The sequence below is a fragment of the Haliotis rubra genome, unplaced genomic scaffold, assembly GCF_003918875.1.
Source record: "Haliotis rubra isolate DU_JTF1 unplaced genomic scaffold, ASM391887v1 Scf41, whole genome shotgun sequence".
Taxonomy (NCBI): domain Eukaryota; kingdom Metazoa; phylum Mollusca; class Gastropoda; order Lepetellida; family Haliotidae; genus Haliotis; species Haliotis rubra.
In genome coordinates this window covers 669491-696202 of record NW_025767091.1, presented here as the reverse complement: position 1 = coordinate 696202, position 26712 = coordinate 669491, and the positions used below count along the sequence as shown (strand labels likewise).

General features: G+C 38.9%; 1 protein-coding gene across 3 annotated transcripts; it reads right to left on the bottom strand.

The window, feature by feature from the left end:
- Nucleotides 1-2064: 2064 nt before the first annotated feature.
- On the bottom strand, nt 2065-24820 carry LOC124288045 (uncharacterized protein C10orf67, mitochondrial-like). Of its 3 annotated transcripts, XM_046724611.1 has the most exons (19): nt 24699-24820; nt 23699-23819; nt 22847-22938; nt 22290-22341; nt 21770-21844; nt 20023-20199; nt 17143-17290; nt 16165-16223; nt 15580-15645; nt 15242-15253; nt 14375-14386; nt 11532-11597; nt 10623-10730; nt 8552-8643; nt 7440-7505; nt 6771-6858; nt 6301-6363; nt 5474-5591; nt 2065-4490 (listed from the first exon to the last, which is right to left on the bottom strand). In XM_046724611.1, exons 1-19 carry the CDS (start codon nt 24812-24814, stop codon nt 4339-4341), a joined length of 1683 nt encoding a protein of 560 aa, XP_046580567.1. In that variant the 5' UTR covers nt 24815-24820; the 3' UTR covers nt 2065-4338. The 3 variants fall into 3 exon arrangements, with proteins under 3 accessions (XP_046580567.1, XP_046580568.1, XP_046580570.1); XM_046724612.1 differs by lacking the exon at nt 14375-14386; XM_046724614.1 differs by lacking the exons at nt 14375-14386; nt 15242-15253.
- Between the last annotated feature and the right edge of the window lie 1892 nt (nt 24821-26712).

Genomic DNA, 26712 nt, shown 5'->3' with positions numbered 1-26712 from the left:
TAATTTTGTTAACAATCCAATGTCTAATTAAAGCAGCAGGTTGGTCCAAATAGAACTTGTTTCTGAAATATCAAGTGATATTTTTATTTGGATATATTTAATGTTTGTTTTCTGTCTGTGTTTTTGTCTATTGCAATTTAGAACAAATAATTATCGGATCAGTCAGATATTTTAAAAACTGACACATTATATTTGATTTCTTACCTGCATGTTTGGCCTTTATCAGTGGATGCACAATCTGTACATTTTGAAATGTTGCCCAGTTTTGATCAGCTAGGTGAGACATAAATCACTTCTGTTTGATACGGCTTGTATATGTCAATATTTCTCTGGAAAGAAGCGATTTCACTTCTGTTGATTATGCAAATGTCTGTCATGCCCTTGCTTATGTAGTCGTGGCACTGTTTTGTTCAACAACTGTTGAAAGGTCATCTGTTTTGCCCAATGTAGCCAGTAATGGCCATTTTGTCCCTGCAGCTTGTAATAGCTGTTTGTTACAATATGATGTAAATGACATAGATTCACACAAATTTTGTCAATCAAAAGTTGAGAATAACAAATGTGGAAATGAGAACAGCATGTGTCTTTTTCTTTTGGTGATCAAGATGTTACCTTGTGGATCATTACTGGCAAGCAAAAGAAATCGTCCATGACATCAGTCATTGGTTTGTCTGTCTAGACTCAGTTTTATATTGCTGTCATATACCTGGAATATGACACAGTTTTATATTGCTGTCATATACCTGGAATATGAAACAGTTTTCTTTTTTCAACTTAAAAATTCGTAAGTTTGAACCTTTTTTTGTGACACCAGGGTGTTGGGGTGGGGTAGTATGGAAAAGTCTTTCATAAAACTGAGGAAGTGGGAGGCAGTATATTCTGTCATAAGACCAGTCATGGGATGAACATCAAAATCTTGCCAATGAATTAAAGTTGTTACGAGGGGCGTTCAAAAAGTAGTCAGCCTAACTATATTCTCGTTAACCAATGTTTGAAAAGCTTCCATCTTATTTTGAAGGAATCATTAGCAAAGCCATATCCAAAATGTCACATATGTGGGTAATGTGGTTAACGGGATATTAGTCATCACAACACATCGGGGTATAATATTTCTTAAAAAATTGCAGAAAATGAAAAACGATCTGTCATTTGGTACCTCTTGGATAATGGTATACCCTCAGATAATATCATATAAAATATGTTCAGTACAATATTGGATGACAATCCATTATAATCAACATTCAAAGATTTGGATTGCTTGATTTATATTTAGATGGGGACTGTTTTTTTAAGGACACCCCCATTTTAATCTTTCAAAAACAGTGTGTCCAGATATTCGAGCTGACACTGTTTACAATATATTGAGAGCTGACATTTCTGTGACCATTCAGTGTTTAGTTTCAACCCTTGGCATCATGTATGAATAAGTGAAAACATTAGAATAAGTTAAGTCCTTATGATTACGTCATCTGAAAGAGGGTGGGTCGTGTCTCCAAAACAACAAGCTCCTTCAGTAAACAAGAAGGGGGAGTCACTATAACAAACGATTGTAGTTTCAAATGGCTTTTTTGTGCACTTTAATATCCAAGTTTGATTCTTGGGGACTTCTGCCTATTTCAAACACACAAAATGTTTCAGTTTTGTTTCCTGAAGTTTGTGATGCATTTATTGCAGATTTTCGTATTTTGGTGGGTACCAAGATAAAAAGTGAAACAAAATGATCATGTCGATAGCTTATCCAAAAGGCATGTGCATGTGCATGTGGAATGATGAGGTATATGAACTGAAGACGCAAATGGAAATAGGTTTTTACATTGGTAATATTTTCATAATGCAAATATTTTCATGACGCATGTTAACAAAATGTGTAGACATTTCAAAAGTGAAAGAAAATGATAAGTATGTATAATTTGTTGAATGGACTGTGTGAATGAATTGCCACAACTTGCTGCTGGAGGCAGATATATGAGGTTGATACTACTCCAAGTACAAGATGCTGTCCTCCTTCAACTAATCATGATCATACAGACATGAAGCAACAAATAAAGAAACAAGACGCACCGATCTAGTCAATGTTTATTGTGGGGAAAACACCCATAGTGTACAATAAATAGTTCTGTATTATCACAGCTTCAGGGACACAACAGTTCATTTTGGCAACAAATTGCATACACATGGAATCATAGTGTATGTATGTCAGCAGTGTGTACCAGCAACTCCCCACGCTGGTAGATGGTGGACTGTTGTCAGCCAGCAGTATCACAGCTACATTACAGCAGTCTGTTTGATCAACTCCGGACCACACAAACCAGTGATCAAGAATGTAAGTGGCCACCTATAGTAACCATCCAGTAACCATTATAATCAACACTGGGGACTATTCTCTGGCAAAATCACTCAAATACAGAGATCCAGTTGATTTACTTAAACTATACCATGGCTGATATATCATTTGGCATCATGACCCATAGTGGTGCCAGTTTAACTTAAATTTTGTTTTGAACGGGCAGTGAATTCCTGGCTCAGCGTCAACTGCAACAATAATGACTTCTTCATACAGAGTAAGCCATAGTACAGGCCTACCTTCACTGTAAGCATTACCTGTACTGGGGTCAGACATTGAAGTTCTTCTAAACCAGAGTGCCATTGTACAAAGTAAACTTAGTGCTACAGTGCTGTAGCATATCTTACGTATCTGAGTTATGATCATCTTAGCACAAAGGTCATTTTGTACAGCTGCATCCAGGACAATATACAAACTTTGAAGTAGTATACCTGTAAAACATTACTTCATTGTCTCAAGTACATATACACTTTCAAAGATTTCAATAAGTTGTTAGTCAGTCGGAAATGTCACTTTCTTACTAAACTTTTTCCTTCAAGTTAAACAGAGAAAGCGTTTGTGGTTTTAAGCCACTTTTAACATTCTAATATTTAATATTCTAGCAATATCATGGTAGGGAAACAACAAATGCACTTCATACATTTTACTCATATGGGCAATTGAAGAAGGGACTTTTACATGAAGCAAACACTTTAACCACACAACTCTCCTCTTTGTTAAAACACAACACATGCATACAGAATTTCAAAGACGTTCTTGGGCTAAACCTAAGTTTACTTGTTCAGATCCCTTCTACAGGTAACCAGGTAGAATGTACCTGTAACGAGTACATTAATAAAGTAAAGCTTTTGTTACAGCGAATATCACATCTTACTCAATGACTGGGCAAGACCGAAGAACAGACAACAAAACTCTTCCAATGGACATCGCTTGATACTTACAATACTTCCCGGTACCGTATATCACAATTCTAAAAATAATTCATGTACAAAATATATATGTAATAAATGGACGGAGATGACATTCGTGTATATTTAACAGACAACATTGTGTCTAAAGGTTTGGTATCAGATGAAGGCGATAAAAATGCTGATTGGTATAAAGAACATGGGTTCCATACAACAAAACCATCCTAATCTGGCACAGAGAATCAGGAAGTATCAAACTAATATGCTAACTAACATGATTCCACGATATATGTGAAACAAGGTGCCATTGTACAAAGCATCTTATCGCTAAGGTGATCATAAGTCCTATACCTTAACATAGATTTATGACACCATACAGCTATGGTTGCTTTGTACAACAGTACCCTGATCAAACTCCATTGACTAAATGAAAACTTTGGACAGTTGTTGGAACTGACATAAATCTCATGACTAAACTCGGACTTGAATAGTCATGGAAATTAAACTGCTGAAATTTCTCAACTAAATGTCAGCTTACAACAGTCAAAGAAATGAAACTGTCTTAAACACCATGAGTAAATGTTGATACAATACACTTAATGGAATCCAAAGCAATATGACGACCAACTGTACATGAGCACATGATGTGGATGGCACAACACTCCACACACTAAGATCAGTGCATGTTGAAACACGGTCAAATACCCAGCATATATAGTGTTCAGTTGGCATCCGTTCATGGAAGCATACAAATCAAACGGAAAACAATTGTTGAAATCTGCCTTCAATGAAAACTTACATTCCCATTGGGTATTAGGATCATTTACTAAACATTAAATTTAAAAACATCTCAGTATATGTCAATACTATAAAAATTCAATTTTCCATATTACATTTAAAACTGGGGATGGTTTTCTGACTGAAATAATTTAAAACATGATCCAGTACAAATGTTTCTTAGAAACACAACCAAAACCACGAACATGGTGCACAGCTTAGATATGTAACCATTTGGTTCAATCCTGAAACAACATCCACAACAGCGGCTTAAAACTGACTCGGAATCTCACAGATAAATACTGAGTATCACAGAGCCTCCACTGATGGCAGGACAACCACATGACCTTGAGTTGAAGGTCGGCTGTTTTCTCCACAGTCGGTGGGGTTCCTCACTGGTGGGGCAGGGAGTGGGACGACGTCTTCTGGCATATCCTGGTCATCAGACATCACCTGGTTCTCTGGAAGGAGGGAGGAGAATGTTACATCTCCTGCATAATCTGACAACCTTCACATCAAACTTGAACAGCCTCAGTCTCTCTTAGGGAAATCTAAGGCCACCTCTGAGCAATGGCAAAACAAAAGTGATGACACTGCATGTTTGGTAGTGTCCAACACTATAAGTGAAAGTCAAGGGGTATTTAATGTTAAGATTCCAAAGGGGATTCCAGGGGTCCCTATATTCCTGTACTATTAAAGTGAATCTAAAGGACTCTAGGGTCCATTTTCATGTAAACACCATCATGTTTTACCAGAATCTCAAGTATCCCAAGATACAACCAGAATGCTTCACGTTTCAAGAAGTGATTACATATTTCTGAGACAGTTTGAGCAAGTTGGCTACTATGGTAAAATCAGTTACTTATGTATTTTCTTCCAAGACTGTAAATTTGTTAATAAAACATTCAGGCAAATGTACTTTTAAGATTTTCAAAATGAAAATTCTTCACAGTCAATGGGGAAATGATTAAAACTCATCATCTAAGAATCATATGTAATACATCCAAGCACTTTTGGCCAACAAGATACTCAGTGCTGTAACCAGGATATCCTTGGAAGGGGCCATTTGACCCCTACCTTTGTAAAATGTGGGCCAATAACCAGAAGTTACAATGTGTCAAGTTTATGGTGTTACAGATCCACCCTGAAGCATGTTCAAAGTGCCACATTTTCACCCTGATCAACACATCATTATGAGCTTGATTTTCATTCTCAGCTCCCTGAGAAGTATACAACCCAAACAGTCACATTACCATGTCATCCTACCATCCTTCAATACTGGGTGAACAGAGAGTTTTGAACAAAGCCACATGTCTACAAATGTACCCTTTGCTTTTGAGTTTGAGGCAGGACTAATTGAATTCCTGGCAACTCTGACCAATTCACTACATTTAAATATTCATCCAGCATAAACTCCAAGAGGACATAACATAACAATACTAACCATCTACAGAGAACATGGCCGTGCCCCTGCCGCTGGGGGCGGACACAGTGTAGGAAATGTAGTCTTTGTCTCCGCCACCACCGCCCCGCTGAGACTTGCCACTGCGCGGAATGTCAGGCTGTAACAGACAAAAACACCTTTCTTCTAAAGATTTTCCTGTTCCTCAGAATGATGTAACTGTTATGACAGGTTTATAAAGACATGGTAGCGTTATGACTGTCCTAAGTCCGTGTTGAAATACAAGAGTTAAACAGCTGTTGCATAAAATCCCTAATGGAATGGTACCTGGGGCATCCACAAGGACACACAGGATTTTAGTTTGGGGGTACTTCATCAAATTTCTGCATCCAATAGTCAGGAATCATGCGTCCTGTAAAACCCTGCTTTCAGTCATATCTGAGTGAGTCAGCATGATGGTGAAGAAAACACCAAAGTGCTGGAGGCACAAGCATGTAACATTGGTGCTGGCAGGCTGTAGACAGTTTCACTGTCGTGAAACAAGCACATGTAACATTGGTGCTGGCAGGCTGTAGACAGTTTCACTACAAAGCACGTGTAACATTGGTGCTGGCAGGCTAAGGAGCACGATCTGGGATGAATCTGGTGGAAAATGTCACTCCAGCAACGCCTCCAACTCCAGCAACGTCTCCAACTCCAGCAACGTCTCCAGCTCCAGCAACGTCTCCAACTCCAGCAACGTCTCCAACTCCAGCAACGTCACCAACTCCAGCAACGTCTCCAACTCCAGCAACGTCTCCAACTCCAGCAACGTCACCAACTCCAGCAACGTCTCCAGCTGATGCACTACTCCTATCGGTATCACTCACCAGTGGATGTTTCCTGGAGCTGACGGGAGTCTTTGTGGGCACGATTCCTACTGGGGTGTCCACCTGAAATACACAAACTGGAAATGACTCCATGGTACTGGATTGGCTAGCCAAGCAGACTTTTATGAACGTTAAAAACATGATTACATGGTTGGTTTAGTCTGTTATATTTCGTAAGCACTACAAGCTCGTTTCAAGTCATGATTGAATTTATCTTAAAGATTCCAGGAAATTTTATGTTCCTAACATACTAGTCATCCTTTAAAGATATGAAATTTTGCCAAAACACCCCAAAAGAACTACATGGTTGTTTTCCTTATTTTTAAGCGCATTAACAAATTTCATAAATGACGCTTAACAAATTTCGCTAACCAATTATTTTCGATGATTGATCGGTAGTAATGAACCAATCATCAATTATGAGATTTTAACCAATTCCCAACACTACTGCACACAGGTAGGGTACTCACAGTGTAGCTAACGGAGGCCTGGTGGAGGGTAGCAGCCTGTCTCTGCATCGTCTGGCGCAGGTAACTCTCATCTTTCAGGGCATGTAGACTGAAGGAGATACAAGGAGCATGAGTGAGAGTATATCAGGTGAAAATGTGAACTTGAGGCCAACCCAACAATGTGTTACACTTTGTAATATAGCATATGGACTGCTTAAATTGTGTCTCCTAATGTTTCCGAACATGAAGGAAGCATATGAAAATAAGTTCTCTCACTCACACACGCACGCGCGCACGCACGCGCACGCTCACTCAGACAGACAGACGACAGACGCACACACACACACACACACACACACACACACACACACACACACACACACACAGAGTATCTGTCTAGACCAGTCATTTGTTACGAGGACGGTGGTCAGAGGTTTTGGAAGCACTAATATACTGACAATAGTTACCTTCCCACAGTGCTTGGCATATTTCTTGATGACACTCACCAGTCCTTGTACATTTTTTGCATTTCCTGTCCCAAATTTGTGCATTATTTTCTACCCTCCTTGGGGCTGTGATAATTTGACTGACCCTTCCCTGATTCCTTCTGCCCCGCCCCACCCTATAATAACTGGTGCCCAGGTTGTGTGTTCTGCATCACAAGGAGATCAATACACGCTACACACTCACCTCTGTTGTAGGATAGCAAACTTCTTCTCCCAAGTCCTGTGAATACGTTCTATCTCTTTCTTCAGTCTGAAACAAAAAAACACACAAACTGATTATAATGCAGAATAGACAAAAAGCATATCCATAACATATAAATTGTGATTCTGTGTACCTAGTGAAATAATATTACGCTGATAATTAATGCATGCCCTACTGACCTCAATACTGATTGGTTTGTGTGTTACTGAGCTCAGTATTGTTTGGTGAGAGTCCTACTGACCTCAATACTACCGGTAATTGGTTTATGTGCTGACCTCAATACTGATTGGTTTGTGTGTTACTGAGCTCAATATTGATTGGTGAGAGTCATACTGACCTCAATACTACCGGTAATTGGTTTGTGTGCTGACCTCAATACTGATTGGTTTATGTGCTGAGAGTCTCTGACCCTCAATACTGATTGGTTCTGCACTGTGCTGACCTCCTCAATACTGATTGGTTTGACGTCCTACTGTCAATACTGACCTCAATACTTGATTGGTGAGAGATCATAATACTGATTGGTATGACGTCCTACTGACCTCAATACTGGTTGGTTGACGTGTACTGACCTCAATACTGATTGGTATGATGTGTTACTGAGCTCAATACTGATTGGTATGAGTGTCCTACTGACCTCAATACTGATTGGTATGACAACCTACTGACCTCAATACTGACTGGTATGACGTCCTACTGACCTCAATACTGATTGGTATGACGTCCTACTGACCTCAATACTGATTGGTATGACATCCTACTGACCTCAATACTGACTGGTATGACAACCTACTGACCTCAATACTGACTGGTATGACGTCCTACTGACCTCAATACTGACTGGTATGACGTCCTACTGACCTCAATACTGACTGCATGACGTCCTATGACGTCCTACTGACCTCAATACTGATTGGTATGACGTCCTACTGACCTCAATACTGACTGGTATGACGTCCTACTGACCTCAATACTGACTGGTATGACGTCCTACTGACCTCAATACTGACTGGTATGATGTCCTACTGACCTCAATACTGACTGGTATGATGTCCTACTGACCTCAATACTGACTGGTATGACGTCCTACTGACCTCAATACTTCTTCTCGCATCCTTTGTTCACTCTTCTTCAGTTTTTCTGCGTCCACCGAGTCCTGGTTGGCGTTAGAGTTCTTGGCCTTCTCCTGCAAACATGGCACCATCACAATCATCTGAAACTCTTTGAATGGCATTTAGTGATACACATAATAGAAAGTTTATGGATGGAAAGCTTTATATGTACAAGTGAAAACAACATGTTTGCATTTAATTTGTTATTCAATGCTCCACTTAGCAGTATGTTTAAGGTGAATTCTGTATATAATTGAAACCAAACCAGATACAATGTTTATGAGTCCACGCTTGTGAGTGAAATTGTCATGAAGAGGCTGGCAGCATTTTGATTATTTCACAGATTCTGAAATGTCTCTAGCCTGACTGATCGATTTAGTTGGACCAAACACAGACCACTGGAGTGGTAGCCAGGTTGTGTCTCTGTATCCTACAGTATCACAGTTACCCTTCACCTTACACTGAACCTAAACTCTCAACCCTTCACCCGGCTTCCTATCGAGAGTATCGGCACTTGATACCTTAGCAAATTTAAAAAAGGCAAACAAAATTTTAAAACTTTTATTGGAATATTCATCATTACCTTCTGGACGCAGGCTGCATATGCCGACGTTTAGAACAAACAGGGTTCGCCACTCATTTGTTCCAGCTAGTATTAGATGTATTAACAACAAACTCAATGAATAACTTGTCTTCCAACTGTCCAAATTCTAGCCAATATCAATGTTTGTGTCCTAAATTGATGCATTTATATATCTTAATTAATTTAAACAATAGTTCTATGATTATCACTTGCAATGTTATATATGGCTGGCTTATGAAAGAAAAACTGGAGAACTGCATAATGCAAAACAAATTTCCCTTGGGGATAATAAAGAATTAATTTTATTTTATCTTATATTGATTTACATGTATATATACCAATATTGTGGCATATAACTTGTATTGTCAAATCCCCAAGACAACAAGTTTCAGCACTAGTTTCAGCACTTGATTGCTCTGTGCTGTCCAACCTAAGACAACAAGTTTCAGCACTATGATTGCTCTGTCATCTGAATGTCGGTGGGTAGCCTGGTGGGGTAACTAGCCCCAAGGCCAGAATGGTTAAGGCATTTGCTTGTCAACTAGCCCTCAAGGCCATCTGTATGTAGGGTGGTGGGAAGCCTAGTGGTTAAGGCATTTGCTTGTCACTCGAGTTCTATTCCCCACATGGGTACAATGTAGGGATATTGCAATATATACTGGATATTGCCCTGATTCATCATCAGGGCAAAATCATCATCACCCCTCAAGCAATAAATTATGAACGGTCCCTCCATTCTTCCAAAATGTACATGCTTCTCCATAAAATCATCATCACCCCTCAAGCCATAAATTATGAACGGTCCCTTCATTCCTCCAAAATGACACATAGGAAACCATTCAAACCCTTTACAAAACAAAAATAACGGGAATCGGAAATGGTCACGAGCCAGAGCCTCTACTGAAGAATTGGTTAATTGGGTAGAATATTTGGCACTTTGTATTAACAATATGTTTAAAATTATAAAGATTATCCCACTTGTAAAATGTTACATGAAACCAACAGAAATAAAAGTATATTTGGCACTTTTAAATACCTTTACATGAGAGCACATTTTTTCATATTAATAAATAAATACCTGCTTTGGAAATCAAGGGCAGATAATGCAAGGGGGTACAGCTAACTCTGGATGACCCTGTAAATATATTGCAGAATCTGAAACATATCGTAACCTTGATAATCAGTATCGTGAGATAAGGTACTCAACAAATATATACCGGTTTACCGGTAATATTGTACAGCCCTAGTACAATGTGTGAAGCCCATTTCTGGTGTTCCCCGCCATGATATTGCTGGAATATTGCTTAAAGCACAGCCNTGGCATAAGACTAAACTCACTCACTCACTCATCTGAGTGTCAAGTCATACATAGTGTCTTTACTTAATATAAGTGTACATGACTGTGTCCATGCAAGCAGCTTTCAAATATGAAAATGAGGTTCCACGTTGTCTGATGTCAATGATACACACCTTAGCAAGTAGATCCTCCAGAAGCTTCTTCTGGTCTGTGAGCAACTTGATCTTCTCCTTATCCTCTTCCAGAGATCCTGGTTTGGTCTTCTTTGTCTCCTTCAGAGCCTGGCAACACACACAGTACTGGTACTCAACAACACAACTACTTGCTCTACAAGTGCTATTTCAGAAATACCTTTCATTACATCTGCAATTTCAGCTGCATCCTTGGAACTAGTTTCATTCCAAGTACCATCTCATCTCTGTACGACTGTTTCAGGTACGCCTTACATTAACTTGAATATTAAACTTCAAACAGTTTCTTGAGAGGTATATAGAAGTTGGTGTTCAAGTAAAACGCAAATATTATGGATGACAACTACAAACAGTTTTCTCCAGCTGCCTTCATATTTGAAATTCCTGACAAAATACTGTTTCTTTCTGTCTCCCTGATTTGATGTTTATAGTTTGGAGAAGCATATTTTGCTGTACAAAGTTTGTACTGTCAGGCCCAAGAACCACAGAATCCCAAGCATAAGGAATAAGCTCCAAGACCTTGTACTGGCGTGAGATCAGTGCTCCCCAGTAGCCTTAAACCTATTCCAGTGGTATTCTTAACAAAATAGCAATGTTATTCCAATGTAAAAGGCAAGCTAGTAAGCTACAAAAAATATCATTCTGATAAACATAATGCTTCAGCCAGACATTCTGTTATGATTCCCACAAGACTCGCAATGTAAATAGAAGATAAAATAGATCGGTGATATTTTATGCAATTATGAAATAATTTTTGTCTCCTTAAACAAAAAATATTATTTCGGCGAAAGAAAGTGTAAGCGTGTATGTAATTTTAGGCTTGAAACAGGTATTTGCCTAAATGGCACTGGTGGGTATCTCTATTTGAATGACAAGTTCCTGAAGTCTCACCTGCTCCCTGGCCATCTTGACCTGCTCCTCCATCATCTTCTGCATGTCCAGCTTCTGCTTCTCCAGCTGCACAGAAAACAGACACTCAGGTACATTCTCCACATCAGACCTGGTCACACGGGTCAAAATTAAAAAACTGAATAAAAGAATTCTGAGAATGCCTTACAGATACGCCTCATTGAAGCCAGAGTTGGGCAATGATTTTGCCTGAAACTGTCATTTTGAATACTCATTGATAACCTTTTTTGAAGTCCCACAGGACTTCATTTCTTTAAGTTGCATGATCAATAAACACACACAAACTGTCACTTTCCCAATTCGGTAAGCAGAGTTCTGACTGGTCGGAAGAAATTAAAGCTGCTCTAGTGTTAGTCACCATAATGGAATTTCCTTAGATCAGTAGCAGAAGTGGGACCTAAGATTGGATTTTTATGACGTTCATTCCACTTAGGGACATCAAACATAGGTCATTATACTGTTATTATTTCATGACAGATAAAACACACCAAAGCCAAGAAGTGTTGTGTCCACACAGAGGCAGAGTTAATGAGTCACCCGCACACACAAGGCCATGCCATACAAGCAGGTTCAAAACTCAATATAGGCATGATGAAATATAAGTGAGAGGTCTACAACGTCTTCAGTACGTATATTACTGACACTCCACTGAAGTTAGCACAGATCAGACTTGAGAATATCAGGAAGTGGTTGACCATTGATCCGCCCGATTAGGGTATCATCATCACAACCACTTTCCTGATTAGAAATGGTCCCCAACACCAATGATGATTGAAACAGGTGACTTATTAGACTGGTGGTCTGACTCGGGACATAGGTTACTGCATGTCATCATGCCCTGAAGGCCTGGGTTGGTGCTCACTCTATCAGTCCCTGGATTATCTGGTCCAGGCAATTAAGGTTTTTTTTACTATTTTGTATATAATATTACAAGTAATAAAACAACACACATTATTATCACAAATGTTCATTCTTTTTCGTCATGTTACACCACAGCTGGCAATGTTCTAGTATTATCATTGCAACTGTGCCAGATAAACCTGTGATTGATATCAGGAACAACAAATCACCCCATCAGGGAATAAAGACACACTATGAACAAAGTCACTGTGTTTGACTACCCAGTCTATCTCTCACAACAAGCACCTGCTGCCAAGTCCCTAACTTGAACACCCACTGTGGTACAACAGTGCATCACACACCAAATCTGATCACTTATTTAAGTACTACAATCATTAGACATCCTTTCAGAAATTCTTAGCAAAAGGGTCCAGACTGATCAAGAATGAAAAGATTATGTTACTAAATTATCAATATCTAGCGAAAAATTATTTGAAATAAAATCATACTTCCATATATTCAAATAAACCTCCAAATCAATCAACATTATCCAAATGAGGTTAACAAAAGTATTTTGTACAAAAATTAAATTAAATGATTGTACATGAAGCATTTCCATGCAGTGCAGTCCATGCAGAAGCAAGGATACAAGGCCAAGTGTCAAAGGTGACACAGAGTACAGAATACAGTGACACTGACACAGTGCAGTCTACACACAGTCAGTGATTCATGAAGAGACAGATGCACAGTCGTGGACGGATGGACAGACAGTCATTGGTGGTCAGGCAAACAGATGGACAGATTGGTGGTCAGTCAGACAGTCATTGATTCAGGCAAACAGATGGACAGACAGTCATTGGTGGTCAGGCAAACAGATGAACAGTCATTGGTGGTCAGGCAAACAGATGGACAGAGAGTCATTGATTCATGAAGAGAGATGCACAGTCGTTGACGGATGGACAGAGAGTCATTGATTCATGAAGAGACAGATGCACAGCCATTGACGGATGGACAGACAGTCAGTGATTCATGAAGAGACAGATGCACAGCCGTTGACGGATGGACAGACAGTCATTTGTGGTCAGACAAACAGATGGACAGTCATTGGTGGTCAGGCAAACAGATGGACAGAGAGTCATTGGTGGTCAGACAAACAGATGGACAGACAGTCATTGGTGGTCAGACAAACAGATGGACAGAGAGTCATTGGTGGTCAGACAAACAGATGGACAGAGAGTCATTGGTGGTCAGACAAACAGATGGACAGAGAGTCATTGGTGGTCAGACAAACAGATGGCCAGACAGTCATTGGTGGTCAGACAAACATATGGACAGAGAGTCATTGGTGGTCAGACACACGGATGGACAGACAGTCATTGGTGGTCAGACAAACAGATGGCCAGGCAGTAAATAACGGATGGACACTGAAGGACCATCATCGAAGGATGAACAGACATTGATCTTGTTTGCACAAAACATGTTTCCTCTGAAACAGAGCAGTCCATGCTGCTGGTAGTGTTTCAATCTGATATACAGACTGTTATTATTCATAATAATCAAGATATCCTAGTCCAACTGCAACAGTGAAGGTGCCTCTACAGCCATTGAATTAAAGGATAAATATTTCATGTTTCAGGATATTTTCTCAAAATAGATGCCTGTTTTACGTCATATGTTTATCTAAATGTGTAGACGTTAACAGAATGAAATGGAAGATGAGCTGAAGCTGAAGGAATCAACAAGAAGTGACGAGTCATCACAGACAGGGACAGGCAACATGCAGGATGAAGAAGGAAGTCTGGGAACAACAAGAAGTGACGAGTCATCACAGACAGGGACAGGCAACATGCAGGATGAAGAAGGAAGTCTGGGAACAACAAGAAGTGACGAGTCATCACAGACAGGGACAGGCAACATGCAGGATGAAGAAGGAAGTCTGGGAACAAGATGTGGTGGTGGTGAGAGTGTTCAGTTAGTCAACTCACACCTGATCCAAGCTGAAGTCAAGTCAAACAATTCACAATGCAACATTCATTATTATATGCAGTGGTGGTACATTGTTTAAACATTGATTAGTCACTGATACAGAAACAATTACAACGATATATGTCCAGTACAGTTGTCATATGTATTTGAAGAATGAAACTTTTGATAAAAAATTTGACGTCTGCTCATGAGTTCCTTTGTACCAACAAATACACGGACATTTGTAGTACAGCAGAAAGATGATCTGAACAGACCATGACAAATATATCATAAAGTGATAACTTAAAATGTATGGATAGGTTAATATTTGTTCCCAGATCAAACAAGTGTTTGGTGCAAATACAAAACTCATGACAACACATGACAACAGTGCAAGACACACATAATTAGCATGTGTATATATTGGTGTAAACACACAAAACAGACACACAATGGGGTTTGTGTCCACTTCTGTCAACACAAAACACAAAACTTTGGCCAACATTTATTAGTTTTCCTTTCCCCTACAAATCCTCCCAACAACAGGGTACTTGATGAGAATGATAAAGAATTGCCTCCCCATCGTAACGCTCCACGAAACAATTAAAAAAATAATTTAATTAAAATAGAATAATCAACATATTTAGCCTTACCAAATTTAGGAATGCCGTAAACAGGGAATCTATTCCATGTTCAACTATATCAAGCCTTCTGATAGTACAGGAACAACTTCATAAATCATGTACAATTACAGATAAACATTTTATCTCAAATTTTATATCCCTAATCGTCCATGGGCTTAGAATATGACCTTTTCTCCTGCTAAAATCATCAAAATGTTGGCCTTTTACCCAAACACACACACTCAAACAGCAGAATTATATTACCAGTTCATCAGCCTGTGGTCAAAAAGGAAGGATGTTACAGCTTATAATTAAAACAAATAAACAAACATCACAAGAAGATACAATTAATAACACTGTGGAGATAACTGAACAGAACTAACTGAAGTATACATACAGTTTCAGCTGACAAGATAAACCGTACAATAACATAGCTGATATCAAACACACTCATCAAGATGAAAGTTCCAGTTCCTAATTGCACTACCTCTATGACATTTTGGAAAACAAAGTGACAAATATGAAACAATGAATAAAACAGAAAGTGATTTAACAACAAAAGTTCCGAGAAGTCCACATCCCTACAGTGAACAAATACTGACCATCCGTTTGGACGATGCCTTGTCCTGCTCAGCAAATGATTTCATTTCTTTCTTTTCATGCTTCAACTGAAATGAGAAAAGGAGACATTGAATTACAGCTCATAGATTAATCATTTGATTTTCATCAAACAGGGATCAGCAAAGATCACAATGTGCCACGTCAAGGGTCTTATTATGAGTGAGTGAGTGAGTGAGTTGGGTTTTACGCCGCTTTTAGCAATATTCCAGCAATATCACGGCGGGGAACACAGGAAATGGGCTTCACACAATGTACCCGTGTGGCGTATTGAACCCAGGACTTCGGCGTGATGAGCAAACACTTTAACCACTAGGCTACTCCACCGTCCCGGTCTTATTATGTCATGAAAAGGACCAGGCAAGAAAGAATAAGGACCAATCAACTCCATCGATTCTATCTAACTTAAATCAGCCAAGTACTGACATGATGAAGGATGAAAAATGTCAGATATAGAATACAGAACGCTCATCAGGGAATACAGAACAGGGTATCAATGTGGGAGGATAAAGGATCATGGGTAGAAGAAAGAGGATAGAGCATATATGGTCAGTAGTCCAGACACTCACCTGCTCCACCAACATGTTCTGCTTCTCAATCTGCTCTGTGAGGGTATCCACCTCCTTGTCTGTAAAAGAGGGACAAGGCTTTGGGCTTAAAAGTGGAAGTCAGTTACTGACATCTGATATCAAAAGAGTATAACATGAATTCACAGGTTGGTGAAGTATTTGCATACAGCCTAAACTTTTCTCCCTAAAGCCTACTGACTTCACCCTATACTTTCTTGCTACAGCCTTCTGACTTTCTAACTGCTGCCAACTGCCTTCTTCCCAGCCTACTGACTTGTTCCCTACAGTCTGCTGTTTTATCCCTACAGCCTACTGACTTTGAATCCCTACAGCCTACTGACTTTTCCCTACAGCCTACAGACTTTATCCTTACAGCCTACTGACTTTATCCCTACAGCCTACTGACCTTTCCCTTACAGTCTACAGACTTTATCCTTACAGCCTACTGACTTTATCCCTACAGCCTACTGACCTTTCCCTTAGTCCTAGACTTTATCCTTACAGCCTACTGACTTTATCCTTACAGCCTACTGACTTTATCCCTACAGCCTACTGACCTTTCCCTTACAGTCTACAGACTTCATCCTTAAAGCCTACTGACTTTATCCCTACAGCCTACTGACCTTTCCCTTACAGTCTACAGACTTTATCCCTACAGCCTACTGACCTTTCCCTTACAGTCTAGACTTTTTCCATACAATCTGCTGCTTTCTCCCTACAGTCTACTGACTTTATCCCAACAGCCTACTGACTTTAACCTCTACAGCCTACTGACTTTATCCCTACAGCCTACTGACCTTTCCCTTACAGTCTGCTGCTTTATCCTTACAGCCTACTGACTTTCCATCACAGTCTACTGACTTTATCCCAACAGCCTACTGACTTTAACCTCTACAGCCTACTGACTTTATCCCTACAGCCTACTGACCTTTCCCTTACAGTCTGCTGATTTGTTTTCTACAGCCTGTCTAGACTTACTGAGCTGCATTGTTTCTTCATCCTTGATGTCCAGTGCTTCTTCTAGCCGATCCACCTTCTTCTCCATTTTCCTCATCTGGTTTTGGAGTTCTTCTACTTCCTCTGCCGACACTCCCGGAGTGCGAGAGTGTAGAGATTCCTCGTCAAGCTAAAGCAGAGAGTAATCATGAGATTCTGAAATCACTGAGGTGTGGGTGGGGCCGAGTGGGCTGGTTGTTTTCCTGATAATGTGTTACCCAAAGTTCCCCATGTGGGTAAAAGAAATCAGGAATTGGGTCACATCACATGACACAACTCTGCACAGGGCCACCCATGATGTCTCCCTCCCTCCCTCCTTGTTATCAGTACCGCCATCTGAATAATACATACATACAACACTCTATATGACCAGGGCCAAGCTCAATTAGTTATACTAACAGGTCAACAACCCAAACGCAAGTATGTAAATTAGTTTTTCATCCTTTTTTTTGACTGTTCATCCAGACTCCAGTGGGTACCCGTTGGGATTAGAATATTACTGTGACCCACTGTAACCTACTTCTCCAGGCTGGTGATTTGCCATATCACTGTTGATGCCAAAGAATTTTACTGAAGTTATAGCACTGCACATCATCAGAAGTCCAACACTAATTATACATTTCCTGGTTGGAAATGAAGCTTCTTGAGTGTTGGAAATCTGACATGGATTTCAAAGCACTTGTAATGTGAAAAGAAACACTTCAGATTAATAATGACTGGAACTGAATCAGTTCTACTTTGGTAACCCCCTGAGACTCTCACTCTCACTGATTCTATTTTCATTTTGTACAGGATGATGTAGTATGCTTGCATGTATTATTTTCTGTGTTTTTTTGTTGTTGTGTAACTTTATAATTGTAATCCAGCATCCCCACAGAAGTGCATAAAACTAGGTCTGGCTATTGATATAGATGACAGAGATGGATAAACGTTCACTACATATTGATAGATTATAGAAACATTAGAGAAGTAACTTTGAGGAGAAAATATCTGAAAGAAATCAACATATTGCATGTTACTGGTAAGTGATGACACATTGATGCATGGATCACAGAAAAGCAAAGATTGATGATATTATCAATGACACAATTTTCATATCAAAATTCATTAATGATTCCAGCTATCAACAATGTTTCCAATTATCAAGTGTCCTTGCCAGGACTGCTATACATAACTCAAATTCCCTTTTAAAGAATGAGATGTTGATGTTAAAAAACCAACAAGTGGACATACAGACAAAACGTGAAAGAAGGGAGATAACAATTGTTAAATGAGGTGCATACATGTAATACTGCAACCAGAGTGTCTGAGCTGTAAACAGTTGTTAGGGATACACCATAGATCAGCAGTATGTGTAACCCAGAGAGACTGAGATGTAAACAGTTGTTAGGGGAACATTATAGATCAGTAGTATGTGTAACCCAGAGTGACTGAGCTGTAAACAGTTGTTAGGGGAACATTATAGATCTGTAGTATGTGTAACCCAGAGTGACTGAGCTGTAAACAGTTGTTAGGGGAACATTATAGATTAATAGTAACCATGATCACAACACTGTAAACAGTTGTTTGAGGAAAATTATACATCAGGAGTATGTCACTGTGTAGACCAGGGTGACAGTGCTGTAAACAGTTGTAAGGGGGTCATTATAGATCAGTAGTATGTGTAACCACAGTGTCTGCACTGTAAACAGTTGTTAGGGGGTCATTATAGATCAGCAGCAGAACACAATCATGTACAGGAGTGTGAGATCACAGTGTTACCAGCAGGGTAGGAGTGACGTCAGTACCGCTACGGGTCATCTCCGACCTTGACACTTGCTGCAAAAATGTAGCACCAAGAAAACTCATTGATGTTCAAATCTGTGACTCATTCCTTGCCATTACGTTATTTTCATCTAGCAAACAAACCAGTGGTAATCAAGCAATGACCTCTGAAGCATTGAGGCAGCCTATTTGACAGTTTGGGCTGCACAACACATTACGAAAACATAGATGTTTTGTGGTCAGCGCTTATCAATGCTGCAACCAATTTCTTTTATAATTCTGCACAACATTCAGCAACATTTCAGCAAAGCTTTCTTGAATTTCCTAGTTTGCTTCTGGCCACATTTACTTTGTTCACTTTGAACTGTAAGAAATAATACAATAATAAAGTTCACTTTCACATGAAATCAGAATATTTACTTCCCTTAACCAATTTTCAAAATGCAAATTGTTCAAAACATTGCTTGAAAACTCTTTTCTCCTATTTCCACATAAACACATGACATATTTATCTGTAATGATTTATTCCAGTACATCCATGCAACTCATTCTTGTTTAGTACTGGCTGTCAGCTCACATGATAACATTCCTGAGTGTAATGGACAAATTCTGAGATGAATAAATGCAAAATTCTGAACAAGTTCTGCACAATAACTAATTTTCTGCAAGACATTCACATTTCTGCATTGAGTGGCAATTTCTGCAAAATATTCTGCAAGTGCACAATTGAGGAATACATGGGGGCTGATAGTATTGTGTGAGGGAAATAGCATGTTCAGATCTAAAGTAAGTCAAGGCGATGGTGCATTCTACAGTGCTAGATGCATATGTATTACTACTCCTCCAAAGTCATACTTGACTATAGAGACATACAAGGAAATTCTCTAACATTGTTAACTGTATGACTTCAAAGTACAGTTACAAGTAAAGTATTGTGCCAACTAACAGAAAACTATACTGCAAACTATGTTTATCTATAGTGCATGTTTAACTTCGGTAGATAGGTTTAGATGAAATGTTGATCAGTTCCGAGGACAAAATGCATGATGCAGTGAAAAGTTCATTATGAAGAGAATATTGAAGGGAGACAACTCTCACCCTGTTGTCGTCCACCGCGGTCTGCTGCTGATGCTGAGAGAGCTGAAGTTTGAGCATATGTATCACCGCCTCATTCCTCTGAATGGTCTGTTGCATCTCGCGGTACTTCTCCTCCAGTTGACCGGCGCCTAAATTATGTTTATTCCGCTCTGACTTCATTTTTCGCTCAAGATTTTTCTGAAAGACAGAAACATTGAAAATATGAATTACATTGAAACTGCGGGTCTATCTTCTATAGGGGATTAGTATCGGGGGCAACCTCAATTAAAGCTTTGGAATAATTATTGGGGTTAAAGAATTATTCCATGTGAAAAAGAGTAATCTATCAGTACAAGTACCCGAACACATTGATCGGAAACAGGATTTCGGTCTGTATGTCTTATTGTCAATAGGATGTCTTATTGTTATGTGAACTGAAAGCATGTCTCTTACTGACTGGCAGTAATGTTCTCAACTTGCTCTTGGTAATATTATGCATGTAAATAATATCAGTAAAAACAAATATATAAATAGTGGAGGACAGGATTAACAGAGTAAATTTAGCTAAAGAATGGCAATGATTATGCAAAGGTCATAATGGTTGGTATTTTCAGGGCGCTTTTATTACTGTGTTGCTATAACTACAATCAAATTGCAGTACTACTGCAACATAGATACAAACACAGAAACAGTACTGCTGTAGTCACATTCAATATTGTGATACTATAGCAATATGGCCCGGACGAGTGACGGTATCATAATGTTAACACAATGTGTTTGACATGGATACCCCACTCAGACACAGTATACCATCACTGACAGAAGCTTTTCCAAGGCTGGTCCCGTACTGTGGAATTCAATCCCAGACAACCTCAGGAACATTCAGGCACTCAACGACTTCAAGTTTAGTTTGAAAACTCACTTCTTTGAAATGGCATACAACTGAAAACTTTTTGTCATAGCTCCTCTAAACGCCCTTGAGCAGACTTTCAGAGAATGGAAACAGGCGCTATATAAATGACTAGTTTGACTGAACACCATGCTGACCAGTCCCTGTTATATAGAGGATATTATATGAGTGCCCATATCATACTATGTTTATGTTGGTATTTCCCGAGCGAGAAATAGTGTGATATGGGCACGAATATAATATTCTGTTTATTACCAAAGTCTTCAAATTAATGGAAAATAAACCCAAATCTACTTTCAAGCATATGCTGGCTACCCACTGTCGCCGCATTTAGAACGCAATGTCACAAAAGACACGTGATGTCATAGCATTGTTCATGACGTCATGTCACCATGACAAAGTGATATTTTGCCCTTGGGCATCGTGTAAATAATATGAAGCCCGATATTTTCGCCCTCGCAGGTAATAAATCCCCTTAATGCTGAGCACCAGGCAGGGTAACAAACAACAAGCACCATCTGTTTGACATATCACAGTACGATACAGCCATGGGTTGCAACACTGACCTTCCTTACTCTGGGTAGACGCTCTAGAAAACAGAGGTGGTTCCAAACAAAGGTCAGGTGGTAACAGAGTATTACCTGGTTCAATGCATCTCATCAATACCTTACAGTATTAGATGTTGCTCATGCTTTCTACCACTGGTCTGCTTGCATACAGAAACACATCTACAGGAACTATTGCTCACTTGTCTAGACATTAACAGTGATCTAAAACATAGAAAAACAAGTACTCTCAAAACACAGCTGAGGAAATACTTCAGTGATTATATGTTTAGACAAATCAACTTCTCCTTACATTGTACAGGACGGAGACTCTTGCAATTGCATCTGACAGCTGTTGACGATACGCTTTACGAACGGTATTCACTCTCTGAAACATAGACAGCATATTAGCATACAGTTTGATATAATTGCATGAGTTCTTTTCAGGGATTTGTTTCAGAACAGAATATTATCTTTTGGGTTCATGTTTGAGAATCAGAAATCAGATTTGCTGCGTGTACCAATACAACAGTAGCCTCTACACCGACTGATTGAACAGACAGTTCACCTAACAGGACTTCTTATAGACAGGTTGTCAGATCTTGAGAAACTTGAAAGATTAACTTGGTAAGAGTTAATGAGGTAGGCATGGTAAGACAAAATTCTTGTCTTTGTGATTTTGAAGGTTATATTAATTCAGTATATCAATCACAGGTTTGTCTGGTCCAGGCTTGATTACTTACAGGCCATCATGAGATCACCAGAATACTGCTGACATCATTATTAAACAACAGTACTCCGGAATATACAACAAATGCCATGTTTGTACTCACATCTTCGTGTAGTTTCTCCAGCTCCGACACACGCTCGTTTATTCGGCAATACCTATGACAAATTTCAAATTCATTTCATGGTGACTTTGTGTGTATAAAGGCTAAAACAACATCAGCTGCAAGGTTTTGCAACAAGACAAGCATGGCCGTAAATGAACATTTATAGAAGTGTTCAAGTTTCCCTGTCTACATCATAAATGAATAACTTTTTCCACACACTACCTGTACAGTAATGTATATTAATCTTAAACAAACCAAAGGCAATTGATTGTTGCAAGCAAACAATAACATAAAGAAGACAAATCAATCAACATTCATAATGGTGATCTGATTGTCAGTGCTTGAAAACATCATTATAAACATGCGCATTTCATACTTTCGTCAGACTAACTTTATGTTAAACAAACTAAAGGCAATTAATTGTTGAAAGCAAACAATAACAGAAAAAAGAGAAATTAATTAACATTCATAATTGTGATCTGATTGTCTGTGCTTGAAAACATAATAATAAACATGCACATTTTGTACTTTTGTCAGACTAACTAGAACATACTCACAGATCTAGTGACTTCTCTTTCAGCTTAGATTCATAATCAGCCTGCATCACATGCTTAGTGAAGTTGATATCTCTCCTTAGTGCAGCTACATCCTACGTGAACAAAACATTTGTGAACAGGATAACTGCATTCCGTATCAGTGAATGATATAAGATGACATCAACTGCTAACCATTGAGGGTAGGTTTCATTCAATCTACACATGCCCAGATTAGTATATAATTGATGATTGCTTCATTACCAACGATTTTGATGTACACAGTACAGCTCATATTGTACGATAGCTTGCCTAAGTTGCCTACTGTATAAATCGTTTGCCAATCATTAATTCTGGAAATTCCTCCAGTGTGTGCAAGCAGAACACCTGGGTATTAAAGGAACATAGACATTTATCATACACGCAAATTTCTAACTCAATACACGGCACACAGCAGAATTATTTTGCAAAATTGAACCTTCGCACTGATGCATGGAGTTATCAAAATGTTTACTGACACAGATTATATGAGTTTTATTGCAATTGGGGAAACTGGCAATAAAACAACGGTGGTGCCGATATCACATGAAAACAGAGAAAAGGACATTATGGTCAGAAGCATTTTATAGGGTTGGTTGGGTGATTGGAACCACAAGTTGATTTGGGGGGTTAGGACTTACATGCAAGTTTAAAGCAACATGTGTTACCAAAAATCACATTTTTGGCTTGATCTTCACAAATTGTGAACAGTGCTTGGAATCATGGTAACTTTTAATAGCTATTCATGAATTGACATTGTCAACATTGTTATAATTAAAAAATTAAATGTTCATGATAACTAATAACAGAAACACATGATTAAATTCATATAATTACTTGTAACAAGACTTGCAGAACTTCTGTCATCTCTTTGAGGTCAACAACTTCTGTGATTTCTGTTTGTGATGCACGGTCCAGACTGAAGAAACCAATCTTCTGCTGGTCTGCCAAAGCTGGCCTGAAATATTTCAAAAGGAATATATGAAAAGAAATGCAACATGATAACTCATCAAAAGGTACATAGACTGATTTATGAAGAGTGAGTGAGTTTAGTTTTACCCCGCACTCAGCAATATTCCAGTTATATGGCGGCGGTCTGTAAAAAATGAGTCTGGACCAGACAATCCAGTGATCAACAGCATGAGCATCGATCTGCGCAATTGGGAACCGATGACATGTGTCAACCAAGTCAGTGAGCCTGACTACCCGATCCCGTTAGTCGCCTCTTACGACAAGCATGGGTTACTAAAGTTCATTCTGATTAATGAAGAGAGAAGAGATGACATTTGAAATCATAAAGAATATATCCAATCTAAAACTAAACTCATGACATAAAAAATGTACATTTTCACATTACAGTAAATCATATCAGTAAAAAAGCAAAGTGAGATATTGAAGTACTTTGATCCAGTGCCAACTGATCGGTACAAAGGGAGCCCTTCTAAAATTCTTTTGGCTGCAGACATCATGTATGATCGTAAGTCTCAGTTCTACACACAAAATTCTATGTCATACACATCCGGTTCATCACAGTTGTGGAAAGCGTCAAATGTACGTCATGGATCTGTGACGTCAAAAGACACGTCATAGATCTGTGACGTCACATTCCATAAGTGCCCGTGTGTCATCCGATTCTTCACCCACGATCGAAGTTCTATGCAATGTAGCAAAACTCGAAAACACACACGTCTAGGTAAAAACTAACCGCCGTATTAAAAATAGGTACGCCCAGTAAGAATGTTCGTCCAATCTACTTGACAAACAGTTGCGCTGTCGCTGAATGTGTTAAAGTTGCCAGATATTTTCACAAACTGTAAAGTTTATCTATACTACTCACCGAAATAAATCAACTTCATTTTCTTTGGCTCCGTAAATGTACGCTAACCGGTCCTGCAATTCCTGCTCAGCAATATTATATTCTTGGTGAACGGTCCGAGTGCTTACCACCGCCATTATTGTTTTGGCAACAATCGGACAGTGGCGAGCAAACAACTTCCTCTCAAGGGAGCAAACTCTTTCACTTAACGTGTTACTAACTCCCATGTGCCCGGTCGTCAGCTGGCTTGGACAGGCCAGGGCCGCACTGTGATGACTTCGCGGTTCCAAAATCATATAAGCTGCACATAGTTTAAACTGATTGTAAAATAATCACTTCGTATCGATTGTCCTTTCAAAAGAATCAAATTAAGCAAACGCAATAGATATATCTACATGCACTGTCTACCGGTACTGCAGTAATCTTTTTACGTAGATAGTTCATATCGAACAATCCGATAAAGTGTCAAGTAAATATGACATCAATCTCGACAAAACCACATTTCTTAACAGAAACGGGATTTCTGTCTAAAAGATATTTCTCAGTGTGAATGAATGACTTAAAACAAGCGCAATGATTTAACAAATTATGTAAACATTGAGATGAGTACAATTTTTGAAAAGATATATTTTAACCTTTTGTCTTAGAATACATATGAAATGATCTGGTTCTGTTACATGTTGTTCTCTAGAATATCGAAAGTAAGCATACCTGCAAGATTGGAGTATATCATTAATTTTGAATCTGTTCCTTAGCATTTTTAGCAATTCTATCCAATATTTGTTTACTTTTATGCAACCAAGTATATTTAGGGTCCCTCCAACATTCCCCATAGTTGGAATTTACGCCTAAAACTCTTAGATATACCTCCTCTATTGTATCATTGTTTTCTTGACCCCATAATTCATCATCATAGAGTGTGCGTTCAATTCCCGGATGGGACTCAACCTAACTTAAAAAGTACTAGAATCGGTACTTTACTGAAAAAGTGTAATCTCAAATAAAACATATGTTATATTGGACCACTTTCGAAATGACATTGTGTATTCATAGATCTATGAAGTCCTACAAACTGCTTGATCTTCGGCAACCCAGAGTTACCGTAAAAAGCGACTAACGGGATCGGCTTGTTGGGCTTGCTCACTGGTATGAAGTATTATCGAATTCCTGTGGTGTAGATCGATTCTCTTGGAGCCAGTCACTGGATTATCTTATCCAGACGGGTTGGTCTCACTTTGCAGGACGGTATTGTCTCATATAAAGATCAACAGACAGAGATAATGTCTAGAACAATGGGGATTAAGTAGCACTTTCGTTCTAGATTGCTGCTGTCTAACTGGCTGGACGTATTGTAAGATATAAATTAGTATATGTTGTAAACACTTGCACAAAATAAAATATTATTTCAGATTTTAGAATGAACAGCATATTAAACAAACACTCATTACAATAACGTTTCAGGGATTTCATTTCAGTTTGTAAAGATTAAAATACAACAAGAGCATCCCCATATAAAAGACGCGATTAGGTGCAACGTGCTAGTCAGCGTGGCGGGTCGCTCGTCCAGCTGGTGTTGCTTGTTCTTGGTTCAGTGAACAACTTGGCATGCCTATCACAGTGTCACTATTAACCAAAGTGAAAAGGCTATAGAAACATGATGTATATTTTATCAGACAACACAAGTGCTTATCGACATATTTTAGATGAACAAATACCTGTTCTGAGCTCTCTTAATTAGAGGTGTTGTTTCAGAAGCATATGTCTGGAGGCGACATACATTGTTTGTTTACTGTAACACCAGGCGGGACACAACAGCTTCTTTACTGATTGAATGCCATTTTGGTTTACCATTCACAATTTTCTCGCTTGTTTACATACGATGACACTGTCCAAACACATGTGCGCCTCTGCTAATTTACGCGTTTAAGTGTTTGTCAACATGCACGCTTGTAAATGAACATGAGACATTTACTCCCGACTTATAAGTGACACGTCTTTGATATAAATACAAAACCGATTCAACATGAATTAGAAT

What these genes read in the sequence shown, in the direction of transcription:
- LOC124288045 (XM_046724611.1), bottom strand. Translation starts at nt 24,814, where the DNA reads ATGGCGGTGGTAAGCACTCGGACCGTTCACCAAGAATATAATATTGCT. An exon ending in AAAGAGAAGTCACTAGATCT is followed by an intron (nt 22,342 to 22,846) that starts GTGAGTATGTTC and finishes AATTTGTCATAG; the next exon opens with GTATTGCCGAATAAACGAGC. An exon ending in TCAAGATGGCCAGGGAGCAG is followed by an intron (nt 10,731 to 11,531) that starts GTGAGACTTCAG and finishes GTGTGTTGCCAG; the next exon opens with GCTCTGAAGGAGACAAAGAA.